At 43.0% G+C, this 26,524-nt stretch overlaps 1 protein-coding gene across 1 annotated transcript in view; it reads left to right on the forward strand.

The window, feature by feature from the left end:
- The window catches only part of flna (filamin A, alpha (actin binding protein 280)), a 56,768-nt gene that overhangs the window by 18,986 nt on the left and 11,258 nt on the right, over positions 1-26,524 (forward strand). The window contains 32 exon segments of the mRNA XM_073469387.1: positions 3,648-3,899; positions 4,962-5,059; positions 6,113-6,260; positions 6,491-6,609; positions 6,699-6,776; positions 8,224-8,386; positions 8,655-8,855; positions 11,095-11,232; positions 12,929-13,055; positions 13,146-13,282; positions 13,394-13,590; positions 13,706-13,819; positions 14,398-14,541; positions 14,636-14,759; positions 14,897-15,057; positions 15,161-15,251; positions 15,352-15,521; positions 16,457-16,574; positions 16,959-17,071; positions 17,244-17,393; positions 17,523-17,841; positions 18,146-18,319; positions 18,421-18,583; positions 18,686-18,846; positions 19,151-19,318; positions 19,499-19,622; positions 19,727-19,883; positions 19,979-20,168; positions 21,942-21,965; positions 22,463-22,710; positions 24,373-24,447; positions 25,195-25,294. Coding sequence (XP_073325488.1) covers positions 3,648-3,899; positions 4,962-5,059; positions 6,113-6,260; positions 6,491-6,609; positions 6,699-6,776; positions 8,224-8,386; positions 8,655-8,855; positions 11,095-11,232; positions 12,929-13,055; positions 13,146-13,282; positions 13,394-13,590; positions 13,706-13,819; positions 14,398-14,541; positions 14,636-14,759; positions 14,897-15,057; positions 15,161-15,251; positions 15,352-15,521; positions 16,457-16,574; positions 16,959-17,071; positions 17,244-17,393; positions 17,523-17,841; positions 18,146-18,319; positions 18,421-18,583; positions 18,686-18,846; positions 19,151-19,318; positions 19,499-19,622; positions 19,727-19,883; positions 19,979-20,168; positions 21,942-21,965; positions 22,463-22,710; positions 24,373-24,447; positions 25,195-25,294 — 4,746 coding nt within the window.

A 26,524-nucleotide genomic window follows, 5' to 3' on the forward strand; every position in this document is an offset into this window, starting at 1 on the left:
TATACTTATATGCATAATATGTCACAATAGCAGCATCATTGCACAGAACAACAAGGGGCCAAGAATGGAGCGTTGGGGAACACCACAGGTCAGAGGGGTCATAGAAGAGGAGCCATCACTGAAAAATTCTGTTTGATAACTAGTTTAACTAGTCTGGTGCACTATCCCTACTGTCAACCCACTTTTCAAGGCAGTCCAATAGAATGAAGCCATTAGCTTTGTAGCTTTAATGAGGCCAGTTTCAGGCTATGATGTGTACGGAAACCTGGTTGAAATCAGGTAAAGATATTATGATCATTCAAAACAAATCATCTCAAAGGTTTTGCCTAAAGTGGTAATTGAAAAATGAGGTCTAAAAGTAGCAGTCCAGTCCAGTCTAGTTGTCGATCTCAACATAAAGGCCCGGTAAAACAAGCAGGATCATGTAATGGTCGATAGATTGTTGTCCTGACAGTCCTGCAATGTTTTGCATTCTATTATCATATTTTATATATATGAATTTAGGCATGTAACCTAAAGGATACTGTGAGCAGTGGACAGGGTAGGGACAGACCTCAGGACTGTTCTTCGCCTTCCAAGATTTCAGGACTAATCTTCTCCAGATGTTGCAGTACAACCTGAATATTGTGCAGAGCCTCTCCTCCTGCTGTTGCTCTTCTCTGTGCCGCCACCTCCCCCTCCCTACCCGAGATGTGGGATCAGGTCAGGCTGTGGGTCAGGGTTTGCGATGATGTCATAGCGATGTCACTGGGGGGGTGCAGCAATGAGCCAAATGGATGAATCATGGGAGTTTTTGGGGCAAAAAGAGCATCGACCACAGACACGCACACTCTCCATATGATAGCCTCCCACTCTGTTCTCTCTCTCTCTCTCAATCTCTCACTCACTCTCACTCTCACTCACTCACACACACACACGCAGACACACACACACACACACACACGTACATGGGTATGAGTCAGCAGGCAGAGGGGGAGTCTGCGGCAGTGTGTGTCCGTATATGGGCTCCGTCAGGCTCTGTGTGCTGTGGTCTGTCGGGAATGCTGGCAGATTCCTTGCATGTTTAGTGGCTTTGTGTTTGAGGCATGAATCAAAGAGCAGCACATACACAGGCTCGTCTGCTGTTCAAATCTGAGATGATGCACGCTGGATGGCAGTACATTGTGAGAAGTGATGGTGGATTATACTGTTTACAACCTAGTTATAGCATAACATTTTATGTTGCTATATCTTGCTGTTGGCTTATTTTTATGTAGACACAACATAACTCAGGAATGTTAATAACTTCAGACATTCAACAAAATTAGTATTACTGAGCCATGGAATCAGTTAGCTGTAAGATTACGTTAGATTATGTACCGTAGGTGTGTAATGTAAACGGTACAAAATCGTCATGTTAGTTATTCATCTTCCATGACCACAACTAGAAAACAATACCTCGCCATGCTTTAATTTTCACGTCATGCACACAAAGTGCCCAACCGTCAAAGCAGCAGAAACTATGCCTACATCTTGAGGCCATTGTTGTTTTCAACTAACTCTCGCTGGTCTTCACATCTACACGCCCATAGCTGCCCAATTGTTTGAACCACTGTGTGTTCAGACACAGGCACACAGTCTGAAGCGTGGACAGATGGATTCACATGATCAGGAGATCTTGCGAATCCAGCAGACTCGCAAGCTAAGCCAAAACCAAGACAGAGTGAAAGTTTACCATTAGTTGAACACTCTCTGTGGTCCACTCATGTTGTGGTCCTGTTTGAGTGTGTGTGTGTGCTGTGGCAGCTGACAAGCCACTATGTGACACACCTCTACCTGCATTCCTGCTGCAAGTAGCAGCATGTGGTACACATGCATGCACCCATTCACATCATTCTACAGTCCAAATAACACTTCGCAGCTGACGGTTTTATCTCTGTCTTTAGGCAACATTTCTCTTCCCGTCTTTTCATTACACCGACTCTTAATGTCTCTCATGTCTCCTGCTTTTTGGTGCCTGTTCTTCCTCTTTCTGTCATTCCTGAGTGGACTGAGCGGCCCTGTACCAATCCAACTAAGTTCCCATGGTGATGGGTCATCCAAACAGGCCCAGCCGTCTGACCCTGCTGCGCTTAATCACCATGGAGGGTGTATTTTTCCACTGGGAGCAGCTCACATGTCGTGTATCGTAAGGTTGGCAGCTTGTGAGCACAGATGTAATTCTGCATGTCGAACTGGCAGGACTCACTAATTTAAAGTCATCTGATGTAACACACGCAACATTAGAATTGCTTATATACATGTCTTCACAGCCTTAGTTTTGCTGCTCAGCTCCTCATCTGCATCATGCATGAAATTCCACCCCCTCCAGCTATCCTTACACTCTTGCTGCAGTTTTCAGACCCTCCTGCTGCCGGCCTTAACTATTCAGCCATTTCAGTAGCCCAACCCCCCAACTGCAGCCCTAGCACTCTGATGCAAAAACACCTCCGAAAAAAAACCTCATTGTTGAGGTTGAGCTACTGCTACCAACAATTACTATTACATTTACATTGACAACGATGTGAGCAGCACTGGAATCAGAATAGCTTCAAGCTCTACTGTCCAAAGATGTTTTTTTATTTTGTTTTTCAGCCTCATTCTCTCTGGTTTCATGCTTTCTGCAGCCCTTATCAGAGTGTCCCAAAGTCTGAAATCACAGAGAAACTGCCAACTGGACACAGCTGTTGTCAGAAGTGGAATTCACACATATGTCCCTATTAACAAACCTTAAACTTCAACTCTTCAGCAACCCTGGATTGAGCCATTCAGGCCCCTGATACACACCCTTGATAGCCATCAGCACAAACACACGGCTCCTCCCTGTCCTCGAGACTGGACCTGAGCAATCCTCCCTCCTGATCGACTGCATCTTGTGCAACACTGTGTGTATGAGTTGGGTGGTGTGTATGTTTGTGTTTGTGTATGTGGTTCTCTTCCTCACGCCCAGGCGAGCTTTTGGCTGCAGCAGAGTGTGTTGATCTGTCTGAACACAGACAAATGCCTCAGATGCATTCAGAACAACCAAATATGTTAGTAGATAGATAGATTAGTTAGGTGTGTGTGTGTGTGTGTGTGTGTGTGTGTGTGTGCGTGTGCGTGTGCGTGACACATGCACATTTGTATGGAGGATGGTGGCAGTTCTAAAATAACAACAGGAGGTCCTTGGAAATACAGCTGTTCACACTTCTGCTCAGATGTTCCCCTGTGAACATTTATATAATTCTTGCAATATGATTCATCCGGAAAATTCCCTCAACACATCATGATACTCTTTCTCCTGATTACCTGGGCTTTTACTTCTTTTTATTAACAGTTGATGTCTTTAATAGACTGTGTATTACATAAAGGTAATACAGTGTTTGTTTTCAGGTTAACACTATTTGTTGTTATATCTGTGACTTGCTAACTCCTGATGACCCTGATCCCTGCTTGGAAATTTGGACATTTGCAAATGACCTTCCAACTTTTTGATGCATCAATCTCCTTTCTTTTTATTGTACAACCACACTTCGTAATAACAATGATCTGTCTGTCTGCTATGACGTGAATGCCAGTTTTTCAGGTCTGTGTGAATGTTTTAAGCATGTTGACGTGACATCATATCTCTCTCTTCCTCTGGACTCCAGACTCGAAAGCAATCGTGGATGGGAACCTGAAGCTGATCCTGGGTCTGATCTGGACCTTGATCCTGCACTACTCCATCTCCATGCCCATGTGGGATGAGGACGAGGAGGGGGATGACGGCAAGCAGAAGACGCCTAAGCAGAGGCTGCTGGGATGGATCCAGAACAAACTGCCCGAGCTTCCTATCACCAACTTCAGCCGGGACTGGCAGAGTGGCCGGGCCCTGGGTGCCCTGGTCGACAGCTGTGCTCCAGGTGTGTGTGTGTGTGTGCACGCGCACGTGTGTGTGCACGTGCGTGTGCGTGTGTAGGAACATCTGTGTCTCCGGGAGGGACTTCATTTCAGCCCCCCACAGCGGGGGGCTGAAATGAACACCAGCCAAGTGCTGAGAACTGGAGACATTTGACACAGCAGGATGAAAGCTCAGTGAGCATCACCTGACACCTCACCTTGTAGCTGTTTCAGTGATATTTAAATGTATAGTGAAACTTTCCATTCTGGTGCTGTTAAATGAGGAAAGTGGGGAGAGAGGAGGACAGCATGGTGGGAGATAAGAAGATGGAGGGGAGGAGGGATGTAGGTGAAGGAAAGTGAGGCATTAAGGAGGTTTCTGTTTACATGCTCAGGATGTTTGACATACCTGTGGATCACCAGCAGCCTGGAGCTGGGGAAGGATAAGGATTCAACAAAAGCTTTCATTTTCCTCGAGACTTCCAACATTGTCCAAAAAATAACAACCTAGAGACTTGGGAGACAGTTATGAACAAGTTAATAAAAAATGCTGACACACTTTTCTAGGATCTGCTTGTGTGATAATGAAGAAACACCATATTATCAAATGGACTGATCCACGGGCCATCTTATCAGACCACAGAGACAGATGTAGGAGACCAAACCTGATTACTGCTGCAGATTCACCTTCAAATAAAGATTAGGAATATTGTGCATTCTCCTTTTATCTGTTGGACATCGCCAAGGCACTAACGAGTCAACACGTCAGCCAGAATTAGACAGATTGGCTGTAACACAAGAAGCTCTCAGTTTCTTGTGTAGTGAAGTTCACAACAAATCCAACAGAAATACTATTTCTCTGTTTTATACTGAAAGCACTTCACTCCCTGGCTCCCAACCAATACAGAATATTATCTAACTGTGGATATTACTGTCCATATGTGTCAGGATAGTGTTCACGGTGTTTACCTGCCTGGTCAAGTTAAAAATAAAAAGGTTTTTCACATTTACACCATAGTATACATTATTAATGAGTAAATGAGTTTCCTGTAGTAAATCCAGCTCGCCTCGTGTCTTTCGTGCAGGTCTGTGTCCTGACTGGGACCAGTGGGATCAGACCAAACCAGTGGACAACGCCCGCGAGGCCATGCAGCAAGCTGACGACTGGCTGGGCATCCCACAGGTAAAATCAGTCCCCTTACAATGAAGCAGAAATAACATTGTTCCTCTCACAGATGAAAAGTTGAATTTATAAGCAACTTCTGCCACAGCCTTACTTGGTCGGAGCAAAAGCTTATGGCTGCTACTATTAGCAATGAGCATGAAACATTATACTTTTTGACCTTGTTAACTTAACCTCAGTTAACCTACAGTTTTACCTGACAAGACCAGGATAAACTGATTAAAAGGTCAATTCAATGAGGAGATAGTGCCTTTGTTGAGGCTATTTTCAGTTGTTGTGTTGTATTTAGTGTGTAACTTTGATCAGTGTAATGGGATTTGTTGACAAAAGGAAAAATATGGAATATCAGCAGACTTATCCCTTACGGTCAGCTCGTTGACATACTGGAGGACTGACAGAAGAAGTAGTTTTCAATAAAGAAACAGAATCTAGTTAACAAGCAGTGCTGCAACAACTCCTGCAGTATGTTCATTTGGACATCCTCTAGAGAATCAACACCACCGTACCCCTGTCCTCCCTTTGGACTGACACATTCAGTTTGTAATAGATTTTAAATGGAATTCACCAAATGTAGTTTCACTGTGCTGGTTCTTGGTTGGGTTGCTCTGGTGAATGTCTGACAGTATTGTGTTGGCATGACTGGCACAGTGCAGGCAGCTGGCACGGCATAGCATGCCGACAGTTGGCTCTGTGGTTGCTGCTGTTTCCGCTCTCAGTGCTGGGTTGTTAAGAAACTGTCTGTGTGTCCGTCCCCTGCTGTCTTTGTGGGTTACACAATCAGACAGTAAGTGTGTCTGTATCAGAGTATGCGTGCTGGATTGCATGTTAATTTGTCTCAGGTACTTTCTGAGCCCAGGAAGAGGTTGGTATGTGGTTTTGATCACTAAATCACAACACTCCTCAGTTGATCTTTGTGGGTAATAGTCTCCATGGCAACTGAGCAAGCACTGCTTCAGGCTGTATGGCTGCAACCTCTCTTCTCTTTCAGCAGCAAATATGCTAACAAGGAAAAACTGCCCTTTCATCTGGGAATCATCTCTCTTTTTTTCTTAGGTTATAACCCCTGAAGAGATTGTTGACCCCAATGTGGATGAGCATTCAGTCATGACCTACCTGTCCCAGTTCCCCAAGGCTAAACTGAAGCCTGGTGCACCTCTACGACCCAAACTCAACCCCAAGAAGGCCCGCGCCTACGGGCCAGGTACACACATACGCACACATGTGCAGCTAGACTTCAACAAGGAAACAAATGCAGTTGTGATGTGTTGAGCTGAGCAGCTGGACCAGTTTGGATCATTTACATGTTTACAGCCAAAGACCCGAAAACTAAGTTTAGTCCAGCAGGTTGCAGTTTGAGCTCATCCACACCTGCAGTCCCATCTGTGTTAGTCAGGACATTTTCATGTACTGTCCCTTCTATCCTACCTGAAGGTGTCGAGCCGGTTGGTAACGTTGTGATGAAGAAGGCTGTGTTCACTGTCGAGACCATCAGTGCGGGAATGGGAGAGGTGCTGGTTTACGTGGAGGACCCTGCAGGACACAGAGAGGAGGTGAGACAAAGTCCTGGTCAGATACTGTCTCTGATCTTTCTGGTCATCATGGCACATCAGTTTGTTAACTTTTTAAAACCTTCCTACAGGCTAAAGTGACAGCCAACAATGATAAGAACCGTACCTACTCTGTCTTCTACATCCCTAAAGTCACAGGCATGCACAAGGTAAGGTCCACTTATTTTAATGCAGAAGACTGTGATATGACTCTCTAAGGTCATGTGGACTGTTGACTGTGTATAGGTCAAAGATACTGGAAAGTGACACAGTATTAATTGATGTGTTGTACTTAAGTGCAGTTTTGAAATACTTTTACTTGCTACTTTACAGGGAAGTGTACCTTTTACTCCTATACATTTATCCTAAGAGCTTTGGAACAGTTACTTTGGATATTTTCAAGAGTATTTATCATGTATGAAAAATACCTGATGCTCCGCTCTTTGGAAAGAGAGATGACTTCTTAAAGTTTGTTTCTCCTCCAAAAAATATTTTTTTTAGGAATTAATTAATTCTTTTTTTTATGAAGAGTGTTTTAGGAATATTTCAATGTTTTTCAATGCAAATGAACTTGTTTTAAGAATCAATTATGAATTCTAGGGATGCACGATATGGATTTTCACATTTCTGTATTTTCAAGAGTTTCCAACCTGTAGTTAATTCACACCTGAGGGTAAGAGGCTCAGATGTAGTGATCAAAGATGGATGATTTGATATTCCACAGCTCTAATACATTTTGTCGTGTTAAAACTCTTTTAACACAACTTTTTCGTTAAGGAGCTGTAAAGGTGCATACCGTCACTTACTGTATCCCAGTGTGTAAATGCTGCACTTCAGTCCATTAAAGCAACTTGGCTTCATACTATCATCTCTATTCATCAGCTATCATTTCAAAGATAGGATAAATAGCTTATAATATTAATTCATGAATATATATTGTGCATCCCTAATAACTTAACTGCCAACTTGCCTTATTCTGTAATGTTAAAGATACAGACGCTTATTTTTAGAACATTTAATTTAATAACATGTTGAAATATTGCCAGTGCACTGCAGGCTTTATAGGACTTCATTACAGACAGCTATCTGTTTGTATGATCAAGGTTACCAGCTACAACACGAACACTGCTCACAAATGCATCAGTAATTATGATTCTTAGATATATGACAAGTACTTTAAGTGCATTAAGCAGGTAATACTTCTCCTCTTTTACTTAAGTAGGATTTTGAATCTAGGACTTTGACTTGTGACGTCTGTCTGTCTGTCTGTCTGTCTGTCGATCTAGATTAATCAATTAAAAATGATCCATTTATCATATTTGACATTGTTTTCTGCTAAAATGCACAATTGCCCATTAGAAGATGAGCTTCCCACTACTGCAGCTAGTGGCAGTGTTTGCTGTAGGTCTGAAACTCCTGCAGCACAGTCCACTGTCAAAACCATCCCACTTTTAGTGTCACGTCGCACTGACATGATCACATACAAATATATTTTATGACTTTAATAAAATGACTGCCTACAGCAGGCAAAAGAGAATGTTTAATACTTTAAGATGATTACATATCATAATTCAGAGTTCCAGACCCAATTTTCACTCTCCTCTTTTTGTTTTGAAGGTGACAGTGTTGTTTGCAGGACAGCACATCTCTAAGAGCCCCTTTGAGGTGGAGATCGGCATGGCTCAAGGAGACTCGAGCAAGGCCACAGCCCAGGGACCAGGCCTCGAGCCATCAGGAAACATCGCCAACAAATCCACCTACTTTGACGTCTACACAGCAGGTAAGAACATGGATGACGTGTAAGGTTGATTTCTAATTGCTGGACTCGGTAACACTCTTCTAATATTAGTGCCAACTGGAGCACGGGTTGCTAATGAGTGCTGCAGGTCCTAAAACCCAGAAAAAAAGTTAGCATTTCTGTACTTCCCGTTCCCTCATCTCAATGTCAATAGGTTTTTGAGCTCAGAAAATCTGCATGGATATTTTATTGCATGTTTTAACTCCTATCATCATTGTCATATTATGAATCTCCCTCCCTTTCCTCTCAGGTGCTGGCATTGGCGAGGTGGAGGTGATGATAATGGACCCAGCTGGCAAGAAGAACACTGTGACTTGCACCATCGAGGATAAGGGCAACAGTAGCTACCGCTGCACCTACAAACCCACCCAGGAGGGCCAGCACACCATCTACGTCACCTTCGCTGGGGGTCAGATCAGCAAGAGCCCCTTCATGGTCACCGTGGGAGAGGGTAAGAGCTCCAGGTTTGATTCGTGAGCAGCCCGCCTCTTCTAGTCCTATGACAGTATCACTGAGACACCGTGTTTATAAGTCATTCTGTGACACATTCTGTGCTTGAATGTTTGTCCTGCAAATGACCAAAATGACATAAATGGAAGTCTCAGTGACTGTTAGGTGTAACGACATCCACTGTATATCCTTCGAGATGTGCTCTCTCTTTGCTGTTTTTCTTTACTTGTGTCTAATGCTATCTGTCCTTTTTTTCTGCCATTTTGCCGGATGCCGGGTCCTCTCTTCTCTCCCCCGTCCTCCTTCCAGTCTTCTCTTTAATAGAGGCCCGCTGGTGTCTGTCCTCTCTCTGGAACGGCCCCTTCCTTCTGCTGTCATTTCCTGTTTCCTAGGATCTCTCTTGGGTACCAACAGTGTGCATGAGTGTGTTAGATGTGTGTGTATGTAGATATTATACTGTTATGCGTTACTGTGTATGTCTTGTGTGAAATCTTGACTTGGAACTGACTTCCCTCTGTAGACCTGTTTTATATGTGCAGTCTGTGTCATCTGCCTGTCGAGCTCTAATCTCAAACCGGCTCAACATCTCCGTGAGCAGAAACCCTACCAACAACTTGACAAACACATTGTCAGATTCTGATGGAAGAATACAAACATTAAGCTGTAGCTTGTGGTTGCCCAGGAAACAGATGCCTCATTTCTTAAGTTGGTCAGCTATTAGTTTAATTTATTATCATTTCAGGAATTCAAACCACAACATTACAACAATTACAATCATAGACCGACAAAACAAAACGTCATTGTCAGACAGCACAGAATGCTTAATAATGAAGAAAAGGGTTTCTATCTATTTAGGCACCCTTTATGACAGTAACACAAGAGAAGAACCGTCATAAATCCACAGAACTGACTTGATAATCAGATATGCAGATATTTCTCTCAAGTTGGCTAATATTGGCTAACATTAGCCACCATTAGCAACTGGTCATACCAGACCTGGGGCCTCATTTATACAGACTCGAGATCAGTTTTAATCTTAGCAGAAAAGCAGTAGAAAGTCCTTACTCTGACATGGAAATGATCTGATCTCTCAGCAGAACTGACAAATGCTAATGGGTCATTGCAATAGCCCAATATCACAAATCACAATTTGCCTCTTTAAAATAAAGTCTGCAGTGATAAAATGTCCATAATTCATAATTAGTTTAATCTTCATCTGAATGAGTTAAAGAGTTTGGGCTGGACCTGCTCTCATTGGAAAGTGTCATGAGATAACGTTTGTTGTGAATTGGTGCTATACAAATAATAATTGAATGATTGACTGATTGATTGATCTGCACTTGTAAGTGCTATGAAGTTGTTATAAATGGATTTTGGGATTCATCGTCTGCCATTTTATACAATTTGGCAGTAGTTTCTTTTAAATGGCTTATAGCTGATTTATAAGGTGATTCAGTTATTTATCAACCATTCATCAAACCATGAGGTATAACCTATTGACTATTTGTGCCTTATTAGACAGTGTAGGTGAGAAACATGTTGAACCATCAGTGTCTGTTGGAGAAGAAGTTTTTCAGATTTCCCATTGATCTTAAACATGACAGTTTTTCTTGGTTTTAGTTTTCTGATCACATTGCTGCTGAGCCAGGCAGACCTTCTTGTTGATACCATTTGTCACAGTGGTTCTACTATACTATACTATACACATTAAAACAGATTTTAATAGAATGAAATATACAATTATCCTTGTTCTTACAGAGCCAAGTAGTCCACTCCCTTGAAATTATCTTGCGCCTCTTTTCCTGCGGGGTTTCCTTTGCTCCCTGCAGGGCGTCCAACTGTGACTCAGCAGCTCCTAATTCATACACTTGTAATCCAGAGATATGAAGGACACGCCACTTCCTGTGTTACTTCCTTTACTGTGGTGTCTGAGTTCCCTCTGTGGAATAAGATAGATGGATAAGGGGCACAGGATGGGTGTGCAGAGTAGGAGGAGGGCTGGAAAGGACTAAAAGTGAAAAGCAGAAAGTTTTCCCTTAAGCCTTCACCCTTCTTGAAAATGATGGATATACTGTTGGAATGGAAATAGTTTGGGTCTCATATCATTCACCCCGCACCTCATTTCTCTTCTCCCCACTGAAACCACCACTGAACTCACATGTGGTCATAATGTTGGAGTGGGAATACTGAGAGCTGCTCACTGTCTGTTTCTTACTCTTTCATTGTGTGTCTCTCCACAGCATGTAACCCCAGCCTCTGCAGAGCAAAGGGTCGTGGTCTGCAACCAAAGGGCCTGAGGGTGAAGGAGACTGCAGACTTTAAGGTTTACACCAAAGGAGCCGGCACCGGAGAGCTCAAAGTCTCCATCAAGGGACCCAGTGAGTTAAACTGCAAACATCAGTCATGTGTTTACTGTTGCTAGTTGATCTATGGCTAAGCATCATTAATACATGGTACATTTATAGATAATTCAAGTTTAGTTAAGTTATTTGACTGTTAACAAACAATGAAATGCTTTATAAACCATTTGTTAGGGATTTGTAAAGGTTTATAAAGTCAGTCGACAAATCTTCTACAGAGACCACTTTTAACAAAAAAACAAACGAATAACACACAAATCACATGAAATCATTCATCCTTCAGTGAAAAGCCCTAGACATGCAGTGGGTGCCTAGTCTCAAAAATAGGGAGGTGCACGACCACATGGTGTGATAATTTAAAGAGACCACATGCAGGACACAAGAGGTGTGATGATGATGTCACTTTTGGTGCACACGTACCGGGGATACTGCATTAAGAGCAAACAAAGCTTTACAGCTTTACTTCCTCAGAAGCACATTGACCAAACACAGCCCAGCCATTTACTAAGCACTGACCTGGTCTTGTTTACAGAGTAAGTTCACCTGAAATGTAAAAACTCAGTCATCATCTCCTCCCGCCATATTGATGGAAATTCAGGTGAAGTTTCATAGTCCACAAAACATTTCTGGAGCTTCACAGTAAAACAGTGTTGCAGCATTAGGGATGGGTACCGAAATTCGGTACTTTTTTGGTACCGACCGAAATGGGCCCGAAGTACCGAGTATCGATTCACGTGAAGTCAATCGGTACTACGTTTCGGTACCTAAACGCCCGTTTTTTGTTTTTTTTTGCACTTGAACGCACCTTTACGTCTTGCGTGTGGCCACGGTAAGCGTAATTACGTCAGTTGTAGCTGATCAGTGAACATGGCGGACCGCAAGCGCTCCAAAGTATGGCTCCATTTCACAAGGATTGACGCAGACAGTGCACGCTGCAACATTTGCGATGCCAAGTGCAAAGCCGGCCATGGAAACACCACCAACCTGAGGAAGCACTTGGTGAAACACAAAATTCTCATGAAGGCGGACGAGTGCACCATTTTCGAAAGCCGAAAGCAGGCTGCTACCGCTCGCCCAGCAGCTACAGTCACCGCCGCAGCAGCAGCCGGCGGTTCCGCACCTGCAGCTGCCGGCATCGAGGGAGAAGAATCAGGGTCAAAAATCGACGACGACAACGATTCAATAATAATAATAAAGTGTCATACTGTATGGTTCTTGATGATTGTTCTTGATTTTGTTTGTTATAGGTTCTAATGTTTAAAAAAAGTACAGTGTACAGTAATTTATTTTGAATTTATTTATTTTTTGAGTTACCTACTTTCTTACACACATTTTTGTCAAGTTCTTCCACATGTTATTGAGAAATAAATGTTCTAAATTTGAAGTTTTAACTATTTATTAAAACAACTTTAATTACATATGCAAAAAAGTACCGAAAACTGGTACCGAAAAATACCGGTATCGATTTGCAGGTACCGAGTATCGGTACCGTATCGGTTCAGATGTGAAAGGTACCCATCCCTATGCAGCATTCTGCTAAACAACTGAAGTAGCTGGAGACTTAACTCTGTCTTTGGCCAAAATCATAATAATAATACTATGCTACTGATAAAATGTTGAAGTCAAAGCTTGTTGTGTTGCCTCTTGAAAGCTGTGTTGGGTGGGCTTATAATACAGTTAATGTTGCCTTCTAACAAGGAACCTCTGTTTGCAGAGGGTCTTGAGGAGCCTTGTAAAAGGAAAGATCTCGGAGATGGTGTGTATGGCTTTGATTATTACCCCACTACACCTGGAACATACACCATCACCATCACCTGGGGCGGACAACACATCCCCCGCAGGTAAACACTCAAATGGGCACAAATGCTACAATGAAACCACATTGACTTGTCATTGTGACTGTGATTGTGATTATGACTCTGCTCGTACAGTCCCATTGAGGTCAAGATTGGTGCTGAGGCCGGCCAGCAGAAGGTGAGGGCCTGGGGTCCAGGGCTAGAGGCTGGCATTGTTGGAAAATCTGCTGACTTTGTGGTGGAGGCTGTTGGAGACAACGTCGGGACACTGGGTGAGGACGTCAGAGAGACAACAGATAACACGGGAGAAGATTTCCGAAGTAAATACTGTTGTTAGTATCCAAAGTTTTTCTAACTTGCTGCGTTTGTTATTTCCTGGTCAGGTTTTTCAGTGGAAGGTCCGTCTCAGGCTAAGATTGAATGTGACGACAAGGGCGATGGATCCTGTGACGTGCGCTACTGGCCCACAGAGCCTGGGGAGTACGCCGTGCATGTGCTCTGCAACAATGAAGACATCCAACACTCTCCCTTTATGGCTGAGATCGTCAACCCACCAGGCAAAGACTTCTACCCCGACAAGGTATGCACCTAACCAGGGACACTGCAACAAAACATGCATACAATGTAAAACTCTTATCTCTTTTAGTGTTACAATAGTTTTTTTCCCCTAAATTTCTATGAATGTGTTATTCCAGGTTAAGGCATATGGTCCAGGCCTTCAGAGCAGTGGTTTGGCTGTTGGAAAGCCTACCGAGTTCACTGTTGATGCCAAGCAAGGAGGAAAAGCTCCTCTGAAGATTGTGGCTCAGGTAGGGCTGTATGTGATTCAGCATATGACTAGAAATGTACTGCATGTGTAGGGTCATCTGGCCCTCATTCAGTCCCTCCAACACCTCCTGTTTTGTACATATTCAATTGAACAGTTCCACTATTAATTTCACTTTTCATGCAGATTGATTCCCCCCTCTTAGAGAGTCTGTGCACGCCGCTGGCCTATGTTTGACAGCCTCTCAGTGGTGATTGACAGACTAACACACCAGATTTAACAACATGCATGCCCCTTTTAAAAATTAGATAGATAGATAGATAGATAGATAGATAGATAGATAGATAGATAGATTATACATATTCTATAATAAATGTTTTACACAGCTTCTGAAATTTTGATTTGAATATCTGTCTCTCACTCACTGAGCAGGATATGGTGCAACAGAACAGTAAAGTTGTCCAGTGTCAGTAACAGGCTGTGATAAGGGCAAGAAGGTGTGAAAATTTGTCATAAAATCGGTGTGACCTTAGGAGGAAACCAGGAGAAAATTGTGAGGGATGGCAAGTATGCTTTAAACTATTGTCCTATTTAATTCTTGTGTTGTCCATATCTGCACAGGATGGTGAAGGTACTCCTGTGGATGTACAGGTTAAGGATAATGGCAATGGCACCTACGCCTGTTCATATACCCCACGTAAACCTGTGAAACACACTGCCATGGTCTCCTGGGGAGGAGTCAACATCCCCGACAGCCCATTCAGAGTGAGTACACATGGAGGGAGTTTGTTTCTGCTGCAGTTTATATTAACATTTTATCAGTGAACAGTTTCTGTAGCTGCGCTGTTTTCAACCACAGATGAATATCGGAGCAGGCTGTCATCCAAACAAGGTGAAGGTGTCAGGACCTGGGGTGGCCAAGACCGGCCTCAAGGCCTTCGAGCCAACATACTTCACTGTTGACTGCGCAGAGGCTGGTCAAGGTAGGCTACTTAAAGCTGTTGCATATCACCCAGCTCTGCAGTTCAGCCTTACTGAGCGTATTTCAGCCCATTGTTTCGGTTTACCTGAGCAGCTGAAAGGATTTCTGTGTTTGGTTGACTTTTGTCTCTGTCCTCAGGTGACATCAGCATAGGAATCAAGTGTGCCCCGGGAGTGGTGGGACCTGCAGAGGCAGATATTGACTTTGACATAATAAGAAATGACAACGACACATTCACCGTCAAATACACCCCACCTGGAGCAGGCAGCTACACCATCATGGTCCTGTTTGCTGACCAGGTGAGTTGAAGTCATGTATTTTTTGTAGCATGACTGACAGCAGAATGTGCCTTGTAGGATTGAGTGTATTCTGTCTGTTAAGATGTTTGTGTTGGTTGTTTAGGCTATTCCGATGACGCCCATCAGGATCAAAGTGGATCCTTCTCATGATGCTAGCAAAGTCAAAGCAGAGGGACCAGGACTCAGCCGCAGTGGTAAGGAGGTTAAACTAAACTAAACTTCTAGTTGAGGGGAATTCTAACTGAATTGCAGTCCTGACTCATGTGAACTCATGAACTGCTCTTTCTCTCTCAGGTGTTGAATTGAATAAGCCCACTCATTTCACTGTGAGCACCAAAGGAGCAGGAAAGGCCAACCTGGATTGCAACTTCAGCGGCCCAGCCAAAGGAGAGGCTGTCAAAGACTTTGAAATCATCAACAACCATGACAACACACACACTGTGAAATACACACCTGTGCAGCAGGTAAAATGGGAGAATCATGCAGATACATATTTTGATATGTAAACACATCCTGTCTCTTTAGTGCTGCAGTCTCCTCCACACCTCTTTCTATACACATTTAAAGAACAGACAATTGGGCAAAAACACTTTTTTTACCCAGAGTTAGATGAGAATATCAGGATAAATCTCCTGAAACTCATGTCTGTGCGCTCAGTGTTAAGATAGTAAATTACATGCCTCGTGTACTAACAGGAAATAATGGTAATAAAAAAAATAAGTTGTGGTTTCACAGGGAGTGAGCTGAAATCAGCTCTTACTGACCCGGTGAAGTGACTCCCTGGAGCCCATTAGTTACAAATGAAACCACAACTTTTTGTTTGTGTACAGTTTAACAGTGCAATATGTAACAATAGGTCACCTGTCAAGTTCATACTACAAACAAATAGCAGGCAGCATATCACCACAGTAACCACTAACTGTAGCTGCCATTAGCTCAATTAGCTCAGTTAGCTCAGTTAGCTGTGCAGCTAGTGGAGTAGGAGCTCTGAGCGAATTATGGTAGGGAGCAATGCCAAAATGATCAACAGAACTTAAACTGGGCTTAGCATGTCAAACTTTTCTCTCAACTGGATGCAATCATGGACATTTTTATGCTTTCTGTGGATAAAATGAATATGAATAATAGCTAAATCTTTTCACAATGTATTCAAGTGTTTTGCAAACAATCATAGTTTATTTGTGCAAATGTTTTGATCTTCAGAAAGTTCAGAAACTGTCATTTTCTTGGTCACTCAGAAACAGGCTGGATTTGTGAGCTGTTACTGTTTCAAGTTGGGTCTTAGGTTATGCTGTAAGTTCAGGCAGCACCTTGAACTTACAGTTCAGAACTTTCCACCTTTTCCCACATAATAGTTTGTATGATCACATCTATCTTCCTCCTGTCGTTTCTGCCTCAGGGTCCTCTTGGAGTTGCTGTGACCTATGGTGGAGATCACATTCCCAAGAGCCCCTTTAATGTTGCTGTGGCCCCCACAGTGGACCTCAGCAAGATCAACATCACAGGCCTGGGAGACAGTACGTACTCTCCTGTCACCTTTTGATCTTTTGTTGAACATACGGTACATAACCAGAGCTGAAGAGAGTTTCTGTTCAGTCATTGTTTTCATTCTTTCCACGATACAGAGAAAATGATCTTGTTTTACTCTTGAACTATACCATTTCTCCTGTTTGTATGGAAGCCCATTGCTGCCAGGAAAAGGATGAAAAATGCATTATAGATAATAATGATTATGAGTTACTGAGTTGTAAGTAAAAATTTGGGCTAACCACAAATATTTACCATGTGTTTTCATCAATTATTTCTTTTCATGGTTGTCTACATTAAACACCTATCATGTATTATCTGGAATAGTCCTTTTCCAACCAGTCGCTTTGCTCTGTGTGAAATTGTTATTCTAGAGATGACTGTTGGCAAAGACCAGGAAGTGACTGTCAAATCAAAGGGTGCTGGCGGTCAGGGCAAGGTAGCTGCCAAGGTGACGGGGCCATCAGGGAAGCCAGTTGCCAGCAAGGTATGGCATATGATTGAATTTCTTTATTCTGACAACATTTCTTTAGAAGCTCACAATTGCCTTGATTTTTATAATGCAACAAATATCTTACATTTCTTGCATCTCTAACATTTGATGCTGTTAATATCTATGTTTTTAAATCCTGTTTCAATGCTGATATTTCTGGTTCAAGGTTGAGCCAGGGCTGAGCCCAGAGACCAGTCAGGTGAAGTTCATCCCCCGGGAGACGGGGCCTTACCAGGTTGAATTGACCTATGATGGAGTGCCAATCCCTGGATCACCCTTCAATCCTACAGCTTACCCTGTCTCAGATCCCTCCAAGGTCAGTCACAGTTACTGTCAATGTATGAAAAAATCTATGACATATAAATTAATTTCAAAGTAATTTTGTCGCTGACGCACTTGAAGGCATTAATCATTTATCTCTGTCCCTTCTTGCCTCTCCTGTCAGGTACGCTGCTCTGGCCCAGGCTTGGAGCGTGCCAAGGTCGGGGAAAAAGGGGAATTCATTGTGGACTGTACCAACGCTGGCCCAGCTGATCTGACCATCGAGATCATCTCGGACAGCGGCACTGAGGCCGAGGTTCACATACAGGACAATGGAGACGGGACATACACAATCACCTACATCCCTCTCTACCCTGGCTCATACACTCTCACCATCCGCTACGGTGGCCAGGATGTGCCCAACTTCCCCGCTCGGCTCAACGTGGAGCCTGCAGTGGACGCCAGTGGGGTGCGTGTGTTCGGACCAGGAGTGGAGGGCAAAGGTAAATTACCTGCTGCATACTTCAGATGTGGTTTTATGTTCAAACAATATGTGGTATCATGGCTGATGCTGGCCTTAGTAAACAGACCGGGTATCACATTAAACATTTATTTGTCAATACCATTTTAACACAGCACAGCTATCCCTGACCTCATGGAGCCCTACATAAAAAAATGAGTTCCACAAAGTGTGGTGTACAGATTTAGTACTGGTGTTGGATTGGTGCATCCCTCAGTGTAATCTAAGCCTTTACAAGCTCACAGACACTTCACCTACATGCTGTACGTTCCCTGTCCTTTTTTTAGGTGTTTTCCGTGAGGCGACGACCGACTTTACTGTGGACGCTCGTGCTCTCACACAGACTGGAGGCGACCATGTCAAAACCCTCATCAGCAACCCGTCTGGCAGCCGTACAGACGCCCTGATCACCGACCTGCGAGATGGCACCTACAGTGTAGAGTACACTCCCTATGAGGAGGGTGAGTTCAAATGTCACGCCGTGTGCGGAATTTGTAGGTTTGTTATTGGATTCTCCGTTTCATGAGTTTGGATTGGTGCTCATATTGTGTGTATGCTTTAGGCCCACACAGTGTGGAGGTTTGCTATGAGGGATCTCCAGTGCCTAAAAGTCCATTCCGTGTTGCCGTCACTGAAGGCTGTGATCCAGCTCGTGTTCGTGTGCATGGTCCTGGCCTGAAATGCGGTACCACCAATAAGCCCAACAAGTTTACAGTGGAAACCCGGTAAGTGAACAAAACATTGACTTGGAAGAGTTCAAGGTGGACAGCGCAGATGTCACTGAGGTGTTTCCTTCTTTTTTTTTATGTCCATCATTCCCCCTGCAGAGGAGCAGGTACAGGTGGTCTTGGTCTGGCAATGGAGGGTCCATCAGAGGCCAAAATGTCCTGCACTGATAACAAGGATGGCAGCTGCAGTGTGGAGTACATCCCATACGAGCCTGGCACATACAACCTCAACGTCACCTATGGAGGACAACCCATCAAAGGTGGGAAAGATAAAAAAAACATTTCCAGATTACTGTCAGATGTTTAACATTAATTTAGCACTGATCTGGTTCCATTCTATCCCACATTAAAAGTGTGGTTCCTTTTCCTGAGTGCACAGGAGTACAGTGAATATACCTCTGTTGCCTCTCAGCAGCTCAGGTCTGACAGTGTAAAGATGGGAACAATGAGAGAGGGTTTCTCATATGATGAAGTTTATAAAACTTAACTATGTAAGCTTGTAAACTGCTAGGACACTTTAGAAGACATTTAAAAAAAGAACTTTCTGACCTTTTGTCCATGCAGGTAGTCCATTCTCGGTGCCAGTCAGTGACACAGTGGACAGTACCAAGGTGAAGTGTCAGGGTCCAGGCCTGGGCAACAATGTCAGGGCCAACATTCCTCAGGCATTCACAGTAGATGCCTCTAAAGCTGGCGTGGCCCCCCTGCAGGTCCGCGTACAAGGACCCAAAGGTAAGTGTGTGTTCCAGTGTTTCTTAAGCATCTCTATTTGTGATAAATGCATGGGTATAAAAACAAATCCTAAGCAAGAATTACAACACTTAACTTCCTTCTGTTTCTGTGTTTGTATGTGCGTGTGTCTGTGTTTGTGTGTCTGTTTCTGTGTGTGCTTGTGTTTGTGTGCTTGTGTAGGTGTGGTGGAGCCTGTGGAAGTGGTGGATAACGGTGACCAGACTCACACAGTCAACTATGTTCCCACCAGAGAGGGACCATATTCCATTAATGTATTGTACGCTGATGAGGAGATACCGCGCAGGTAACACACTAAAGCACACATCAACATTATCCAACAATCTCTGTATTTGTTCCTCCTCAGTTTGTGTTTGTGTTTATGCAGTTTCTCCTCTCACCCTCTGTCAGCCCCTACAAGGTGAAGGTGCTTCCCACCCATGATGCCAGTAAGGTGCGTGCCAGCGGACCCGGCCTCAACACCACTGGGGTGCCCGCATCTCTGCCCGTTGAGTTCACCATTGATGCTAAAGACGCAGGCGAGGGACTGTTGGCCGTGCAGATCACTGTGAGTGCTCACATGTGACAAACATAAGAAAAATGAAAATGAAATACTTGGTTAATGGTTACTGTTTTCAAACTTTTGGTAACTTTCCCCGACAGGACCCAGAGGGGAAGCCTAAGAAGGCCAACATCCGTGACAACCATGATGGGACCTACCTGGTGTCCTATGTGCCGGACATGACTGGCAGATACACCATCCTCATTAAGTACGGAGGAGATGAGATCCCATACTCACCCTACCGTATCAGGGCCCTGCCAACCGGAGATGCCAGCAAATGCACTGTAACAGGTATGTCAAGGACTGTTCGACCTCCTTACATATTGTTACAAACCCTACTCATACAGTTTGTTTTACCTTGAAGAGGAAGTAATGCTCTAACTTCAATATCATTTGATTCAAAATCGATTGTCGAAGTCATTCTGCATGATAATAAATTTGAATGGTATGTACTATACACCCCCAATTTTCATGTTGTTATTCCTGTTGCTGTTGAACACATTTTATAGTTAAAATGGTCCTATTGCAACAATGATAGCTCACAATGACACAATAGAAAAACACAAAGGAGTCTCATTTATCCCTCCAAATAATTACCAAAACAAACATTAAACTAAACTATTGTTATTATTATTATTATTATTATTATTATTATTATTATTATTATTATTATTATTATTATTATTTAATTTATGTTTCAACCCATTTTCGCCCAGTTTTAAAGTTTAAGGAATAGTTTGACATATTAGGAAATGCACCTCGGGATCTCCCTTCCTCCAGAAAGTTGTTAACTCTCAGATCTGTCCGTCAAATATGAAGTGGTAGCAGCTTAGCTTTGTATAAAGACTGGAAGCAACGGCTAGCCACTATATCTAATTTATTCAGACCTTATGAAAACCACAATTTGTTGTCTTCACATTTTGGTTAAAGCAGAAATAGACAGCTTTTCACCCCTCCCCTATAGCATTTACATGTGGTGTTACTGTTGGTGCCACAGCGTTGCTGCAGCCAGCAGCCTGGCTACTGTCCAAAGCAAAAAACAACCGTAGGACTCCCAGTGTGATCAAGAAACCCTGATCTCAGTGCTGTGAAAAGGCAGAGTAAAACAGCCGGTTGTATTTATAAGTAGGCAGGTTTTGTTTCTTGCTGATCTAGTAGAAACAATGCCGGTTTTGAATGGTCTCAAGTCCTGGTGGTAAGAGGACACACATATGGGTTGGACATCAGTATGTACTTTAGAATGCCAAGTTAAAGCCAAAAGAGATGTCTATTTCTAGTATAAACAAATGAGACGGTTAATTAGTGAGCTTTAGAGGTGCTGATTGGTGGATTTATGTACCTTTGGACAGAGATAGACCAGCCGTTTCCCTGTTCCCACTTCCAGTTTTTATGCTAAGCTAGCAGCTGCCGACTCCAGCTTCATAGCATTCATACACTTTACAGACATACAGTACGCTCTTTCATACAAGAGAGTTATGGAACTGTTCATCAAACTCCCAACCAGAAAGTGAATGTCTGTCCTAACATGTGCAACTATTCCTTTAAATTAAATGGATAATTCCCCGTTTAGTGTTTAATGAATGAAAATAACACTAATGTTGAGCGCTGATGATAATTCCTCAGAAAGAATTTTATTTCCAAGCTGCATTGTGTGCCATTTACAGTAATCACAAACCATAATCTCCTGTTATAACTCAGCTTGATTTATTTCTAGTCAAATCTCCTCAGAGCAGATTTTGAAAAGATCAAATCATCATATCAGCCATGTAAGATTATATCTGTCAGCATACCTGCTGCTCGTGTCTCATTTTTCATGCATTGTCACGTTGTGTTCCTCATGCTGTGCTCCTCAGTTACACTTTCCCTGACCCGAGTCCCCGCTATACACACACACAGACCCCCCACCACCACTACCTGCTTCACTCTCCTCCACCACCATTTGTTTTCATCCAAGTGATTGAAGCACAATAATTGCCTCCCACCACCCCCACCCCCACCTGACTGTCTTTTATTTGTCACTGTTTTTTTTCTCGCTCCCCTGCTTCTCACCGTTCCTATTATCAGTCTCAATCGGCGGTCACGGTTTAGGTAAGCCTACTGAACAACTTCAGAATGTCGAGGAACTACTCCAACTTTCCTGTCTTTTCTGTCAGCATGGAGTATATTGGCACCAGCTTTCAATATGCTATGCCATTCTCTATCCCTCACTTTACTTTTTCTTCTCTTTTAGTTCTCTCTCCCATACCTTGTTTCCTCTCATCTCATTCTTACTTCCACTCTCATAACTGTTTGTCTCTGTCTACTCTTATTGGACAAACTAATGGACTAACAGAGTAGGTAGGATGGCATGGTGGAAATGGCTAATCTAGTTTTCAGTCCTCATGGAACCTGTTTGATGATAACATATGAGTCATTGGTAACAGCACACAGTAGATGGAAATAACATGACTAGATCTCATTCAACTTTAACCTGGTCTCATGGTTGTGGAATGTGCATGCTGAATGAGTGTGTGCGTGTGTGTGCGTGCATGTGTGCGCGCATGTGTTTCCACCTCACCACTGACCCTTTCCTCCCAATTCTTAAGGTGCCGGTGTTGGCCCAACAATCCAGATCGGCGAACAGACAGTCATCACAGTGGACGCTAAGGCTGCTGGGAAAGGCAAAGTGACATGCAGTGTGTGCACGCCAGAAGGGGCAGAGCTCGACGTGGACGTTGTTGAAAATGAGGATGGCACATTCGACATCTTCTACACGGCCCCGCAGCCTGGCGAGTATGTCATCTGCGTCCGTTTTGGAGGAGAGCACATCCCTAACAGTCCCTTCCAAGTTACGGTGAGTTAACCCCTTATTCATACCGGGCAGGTTGGCTGAGCAAACATTTTACTGCAATGCCTTGTTGACAGTTCAGCCGGACAATGGAAAGATAATAAGAACAACTGATAGAGTGAATGAACAAAACAGGAAAACTGATCATAAACAAGGTGAAAAAAGGTTACTAAAGATATAATATCTGAGTTTGCATTAAAATGTCTAAAAACAGCAAGACCTTTGTTCCATATGGTGTTGAGTTGCACATTACTCCAAATGTTGCCAACAATGTTCAAACCAGAGAAATCCAAGTTTATTCAGTGTAACAGTGCCTTTCATTTGGTCACATAGCTGTCTATTTGGTCGCTAATACTGAGGGAGAGTGGTGGAGGTCAACGGACGAAACCAGATTTAACGTGAATCAGACTTTAAAACATGACTCAACTGTGAGCATTTGTGCCTGAGTCACAGATTTTCCTCATTAGTAGTGGGTGATTAATGGTGTGTTCACCACCAGCGAAAGAGTTTGACGGCAGGATCAGTTGTGTTTATTCACATATTCGTTTTTATTCACCCCAAACAACCAGATTACTTAACTGAACATTCGCTGTAAGTTGGCGAGCATCAGCACGCACCAAGGGTCTGTCTGTCTGTCTGTCTGTCTGTCTGTCTGTCTGTCTGTCTGTCTGTCTGTCTGTCTGTCTGTGTTTGAATTGAGGTGAACCTCTGAGTGAAGTCAGCACTCAGTAGAGACTCTGGTTCTCTCTCTTCTTCTTCCCCTCTCCTCTCTGTAACGTTATGTTCATGAAGTACATTTCCCCTCCAGCTCCAGTCAGCGGTCATTATTATATTACATTACATTATACATTATTGTAATGTATGTCACTAAATCTGAAGAACGGCGAGAATTTTGTTAGATTTTTGTTATGCATTACAAAAATAGGTACATTTTGAAGTGCATTAAAGTAATGGTTTGATTTCTCAGTGGCTCATTGGACAGTATCAGCAACACAGTGTAAAACAGTATCATCTGCATAAGGATGGATTTTACACACAGATACAGAGAAGAAGACAACAGAAGAGTCACTTTTTATGCTCAAATCCAAGGCAAATCTTATGACAAGTCTCATAATACATAATGGCACATAATGATAATAATGATCGTCAGTATTGTACTAGAACAAAGAAAAACACTTTGCACAACTAAATGAAGACACTCATATCTAAATAAGAAATCTGTGTGTCAAAATCTTTTGCATGGCTGCGGGGACAAAAATAGATAGAAAGATGGAACTTGTACTAGTGTAGGCTATAGACTGATGAATTTTATGATTACGGGCTAATTAGTCTTAGTTATTGGGTTAGGGTCTAAACCAAACTTAATGATTCCATCATTCAGGAGAAACATTCCAGAGAAACAGCTGATGTTTCCTTAGGAGACAAACAGAGCAATCAACACACTTAGCTCTGCTTGTGTTTGGTGTTAAAGTGTAAGTGAGAGATGCTGTGTGGACCAAAGATCCTTGACACTGTTTCTCCTTACAGAAGCTTCATGATTGGCTCCTGGTGGCGTCAGACATTTTTTTGAATCACTCTGACTACTGTTTTATTCCCCACCAATCCCTTCCATCTGTTTGACCCTTTCCATCCCCTACCCACCCCCTTACCATCTCCCGCCCCCTTCAGGCGCTGGAAGGAGCTCCATCAGACCAGCTCATGCAGCAGAGCCAAATGCCCCAGTACTACGCTCAACAGCCCTGGGTACCTAAAACCTCTGCCTCCAGCTTCTCTCATCCCTCTCAACTAAATTTTTGTTCAGCTTCCTCTGTTACCCCTTTCTCTCATCTACATCATTGTCATCAGCCTGCATCAGTGTCTGCTGTCTCTTATTGCAGGTGTTTCAACTCTGAGGGGCTTTTTCTCTCATTTACCTCCCATCACCTCATAAACAGGATTCATTACACACATGGACAGCGCAACAGAGCTGCACAATTTCAAAACACGAATATTCTTCTCATGAGTGTCGCACTACTAAAATCATGTGCACACGCGCAGTTTCAATTCAGCAACATCAAAAATATTTTGAATAATTTGGGAATAAAATTTTTCCATTGATGATTGTGCAGCCTGTCTGTATGTCAACTTGCTTAGGAGACAAAACCAGCCATTTTGAGACTCATCAATGTGGACGTGTCAGCTGCTCCACATTTAAAAAATGGCTAACTTCTTTACTCTCCCTTGTCCTACCAGTGTTTTTGTCCTCATCTCATTCTCTCTCACAGTGTGTGTCGATGTCATCATCCTGAACATGATCACCATTGTCATCTCCATTGTCAATCATTTCATCTCATGATTGTCTCTTCCCATTTTGTTTGTTGGTGTGTGGAAGCCTGTACCCCTCTGTCCTGCACTGTTGACTGCATCTGTGACGTATGCTGTTACTGTAACCACACCCATCATCCCGACCTCCACACTGACAGTGTCTGACCTCTGCCCTCTGTCTCCCAGGCAACGGACAGACCAATGGGAATGAATGGTCTGGATGTGGCAGGGCTGAGACCATTTGACCTGGTCATCCCATTCACCATCCAGAAGGGAGAGATCACAGGTAACATAAACAAGTCTACAGCAGTCTGTAGTGATGATTTCCGTGTTGTGAGCACTACAACCTGACCGAGTTCCAGAGAATAGTAAACGAGCCCGATCCCAACTGGCCTCGAGGTGTTCAAGGCATTTTCTATTTTCTTTTACCCTGTTCGCACCAAAGATTCGTGACGAGAAGAGTTGAAAGTTGGAACTACTTGGAATGTGCCAGTCTGCAACGTTCTAAAAACCTGCCACGTTACAACAATGAGACTGCAAGAAATGGCGTATCATCTCAATTGCAATTATTCATTGAACTTCAGTGCTGACTTGTTTGCCTTTTTATAGACAATTCGTTGACAGAGTTGTATATTCAGACATCAAGCGTTGCTGTTATCACTGCTGTGGCAAGTAGTGTCTGCTGCAGCCTGCACATTTCAAGTGATGAAGTATTGTATAATATATTAATATTACTCTACCTGCTGTCTAGCATAATCCATTATTACAGAACAGTTATATTAGTAAAAAAAAAAAATAATTTGATGAGTACGTATTCAAGATCATTTAATTAATCACCTGGCAACAAAATGCCAACTACAGGTCACTCACAAGGGGTCAAAATTACAATAATATTGATATTAATTTATTCAATAATGGCTACGATAATAATGATGATATTCTTGATCCACTTCGGCCGAATATCTTGGCCACGCCCAGTGAATCTATGTAAAGTGTTTGCTCTCTCACAGGGACACTCTTCATGAAGTTAGGCTTGTCTTTTCACATTCAGTTGAAGTTTGCCACGACTGTTGGAGCAGCTGAGACCTGCACAGAGGGTCCTGATTTCCAAGACGTCATTGTTACATATGTTACATAGAACATATAACATGGAACAGCTTGCATTCAAAAGCACAAATATAGTACGGAGACGCCACTGTAATGGCTACCTGTCACCTTCTGGTATTTCCTTTTATTTGTGTATAGCTGGATATAATTTGTAGAGAGATGGAAGGTGAATGTGGGTAGAGCAGAGGAAAAGCAGTTGTCGGTTTAGCAGTACATTTAAATTTTAAGGTTTCACAGTTGTTACCATGGTTACAGCTTGCCTGGTTACCCTGATTACAGGCATGTACAGTGTAGATTACCTTGAAATGGCACTGTTCTATGCACAAAGATACAAAATAAATAATATTTACATATATTTTATATCTTTGAGGCGACAAGCCAGACCCGGACCTGAACATCATTTCTAAAT

This window comes from Pagrus major, chromosome 7, assembly GCF_040436345.1.
Source record: "Pagrus major chromosome 7, Pma_NU_1.0".
In the NCBI taxonomy this organism is placed as follows: Eukaryota; Metazoa; Chordata; class Actinopteri; order Spariformes; family Sparidae; genus Pagrus; species Pagrus major.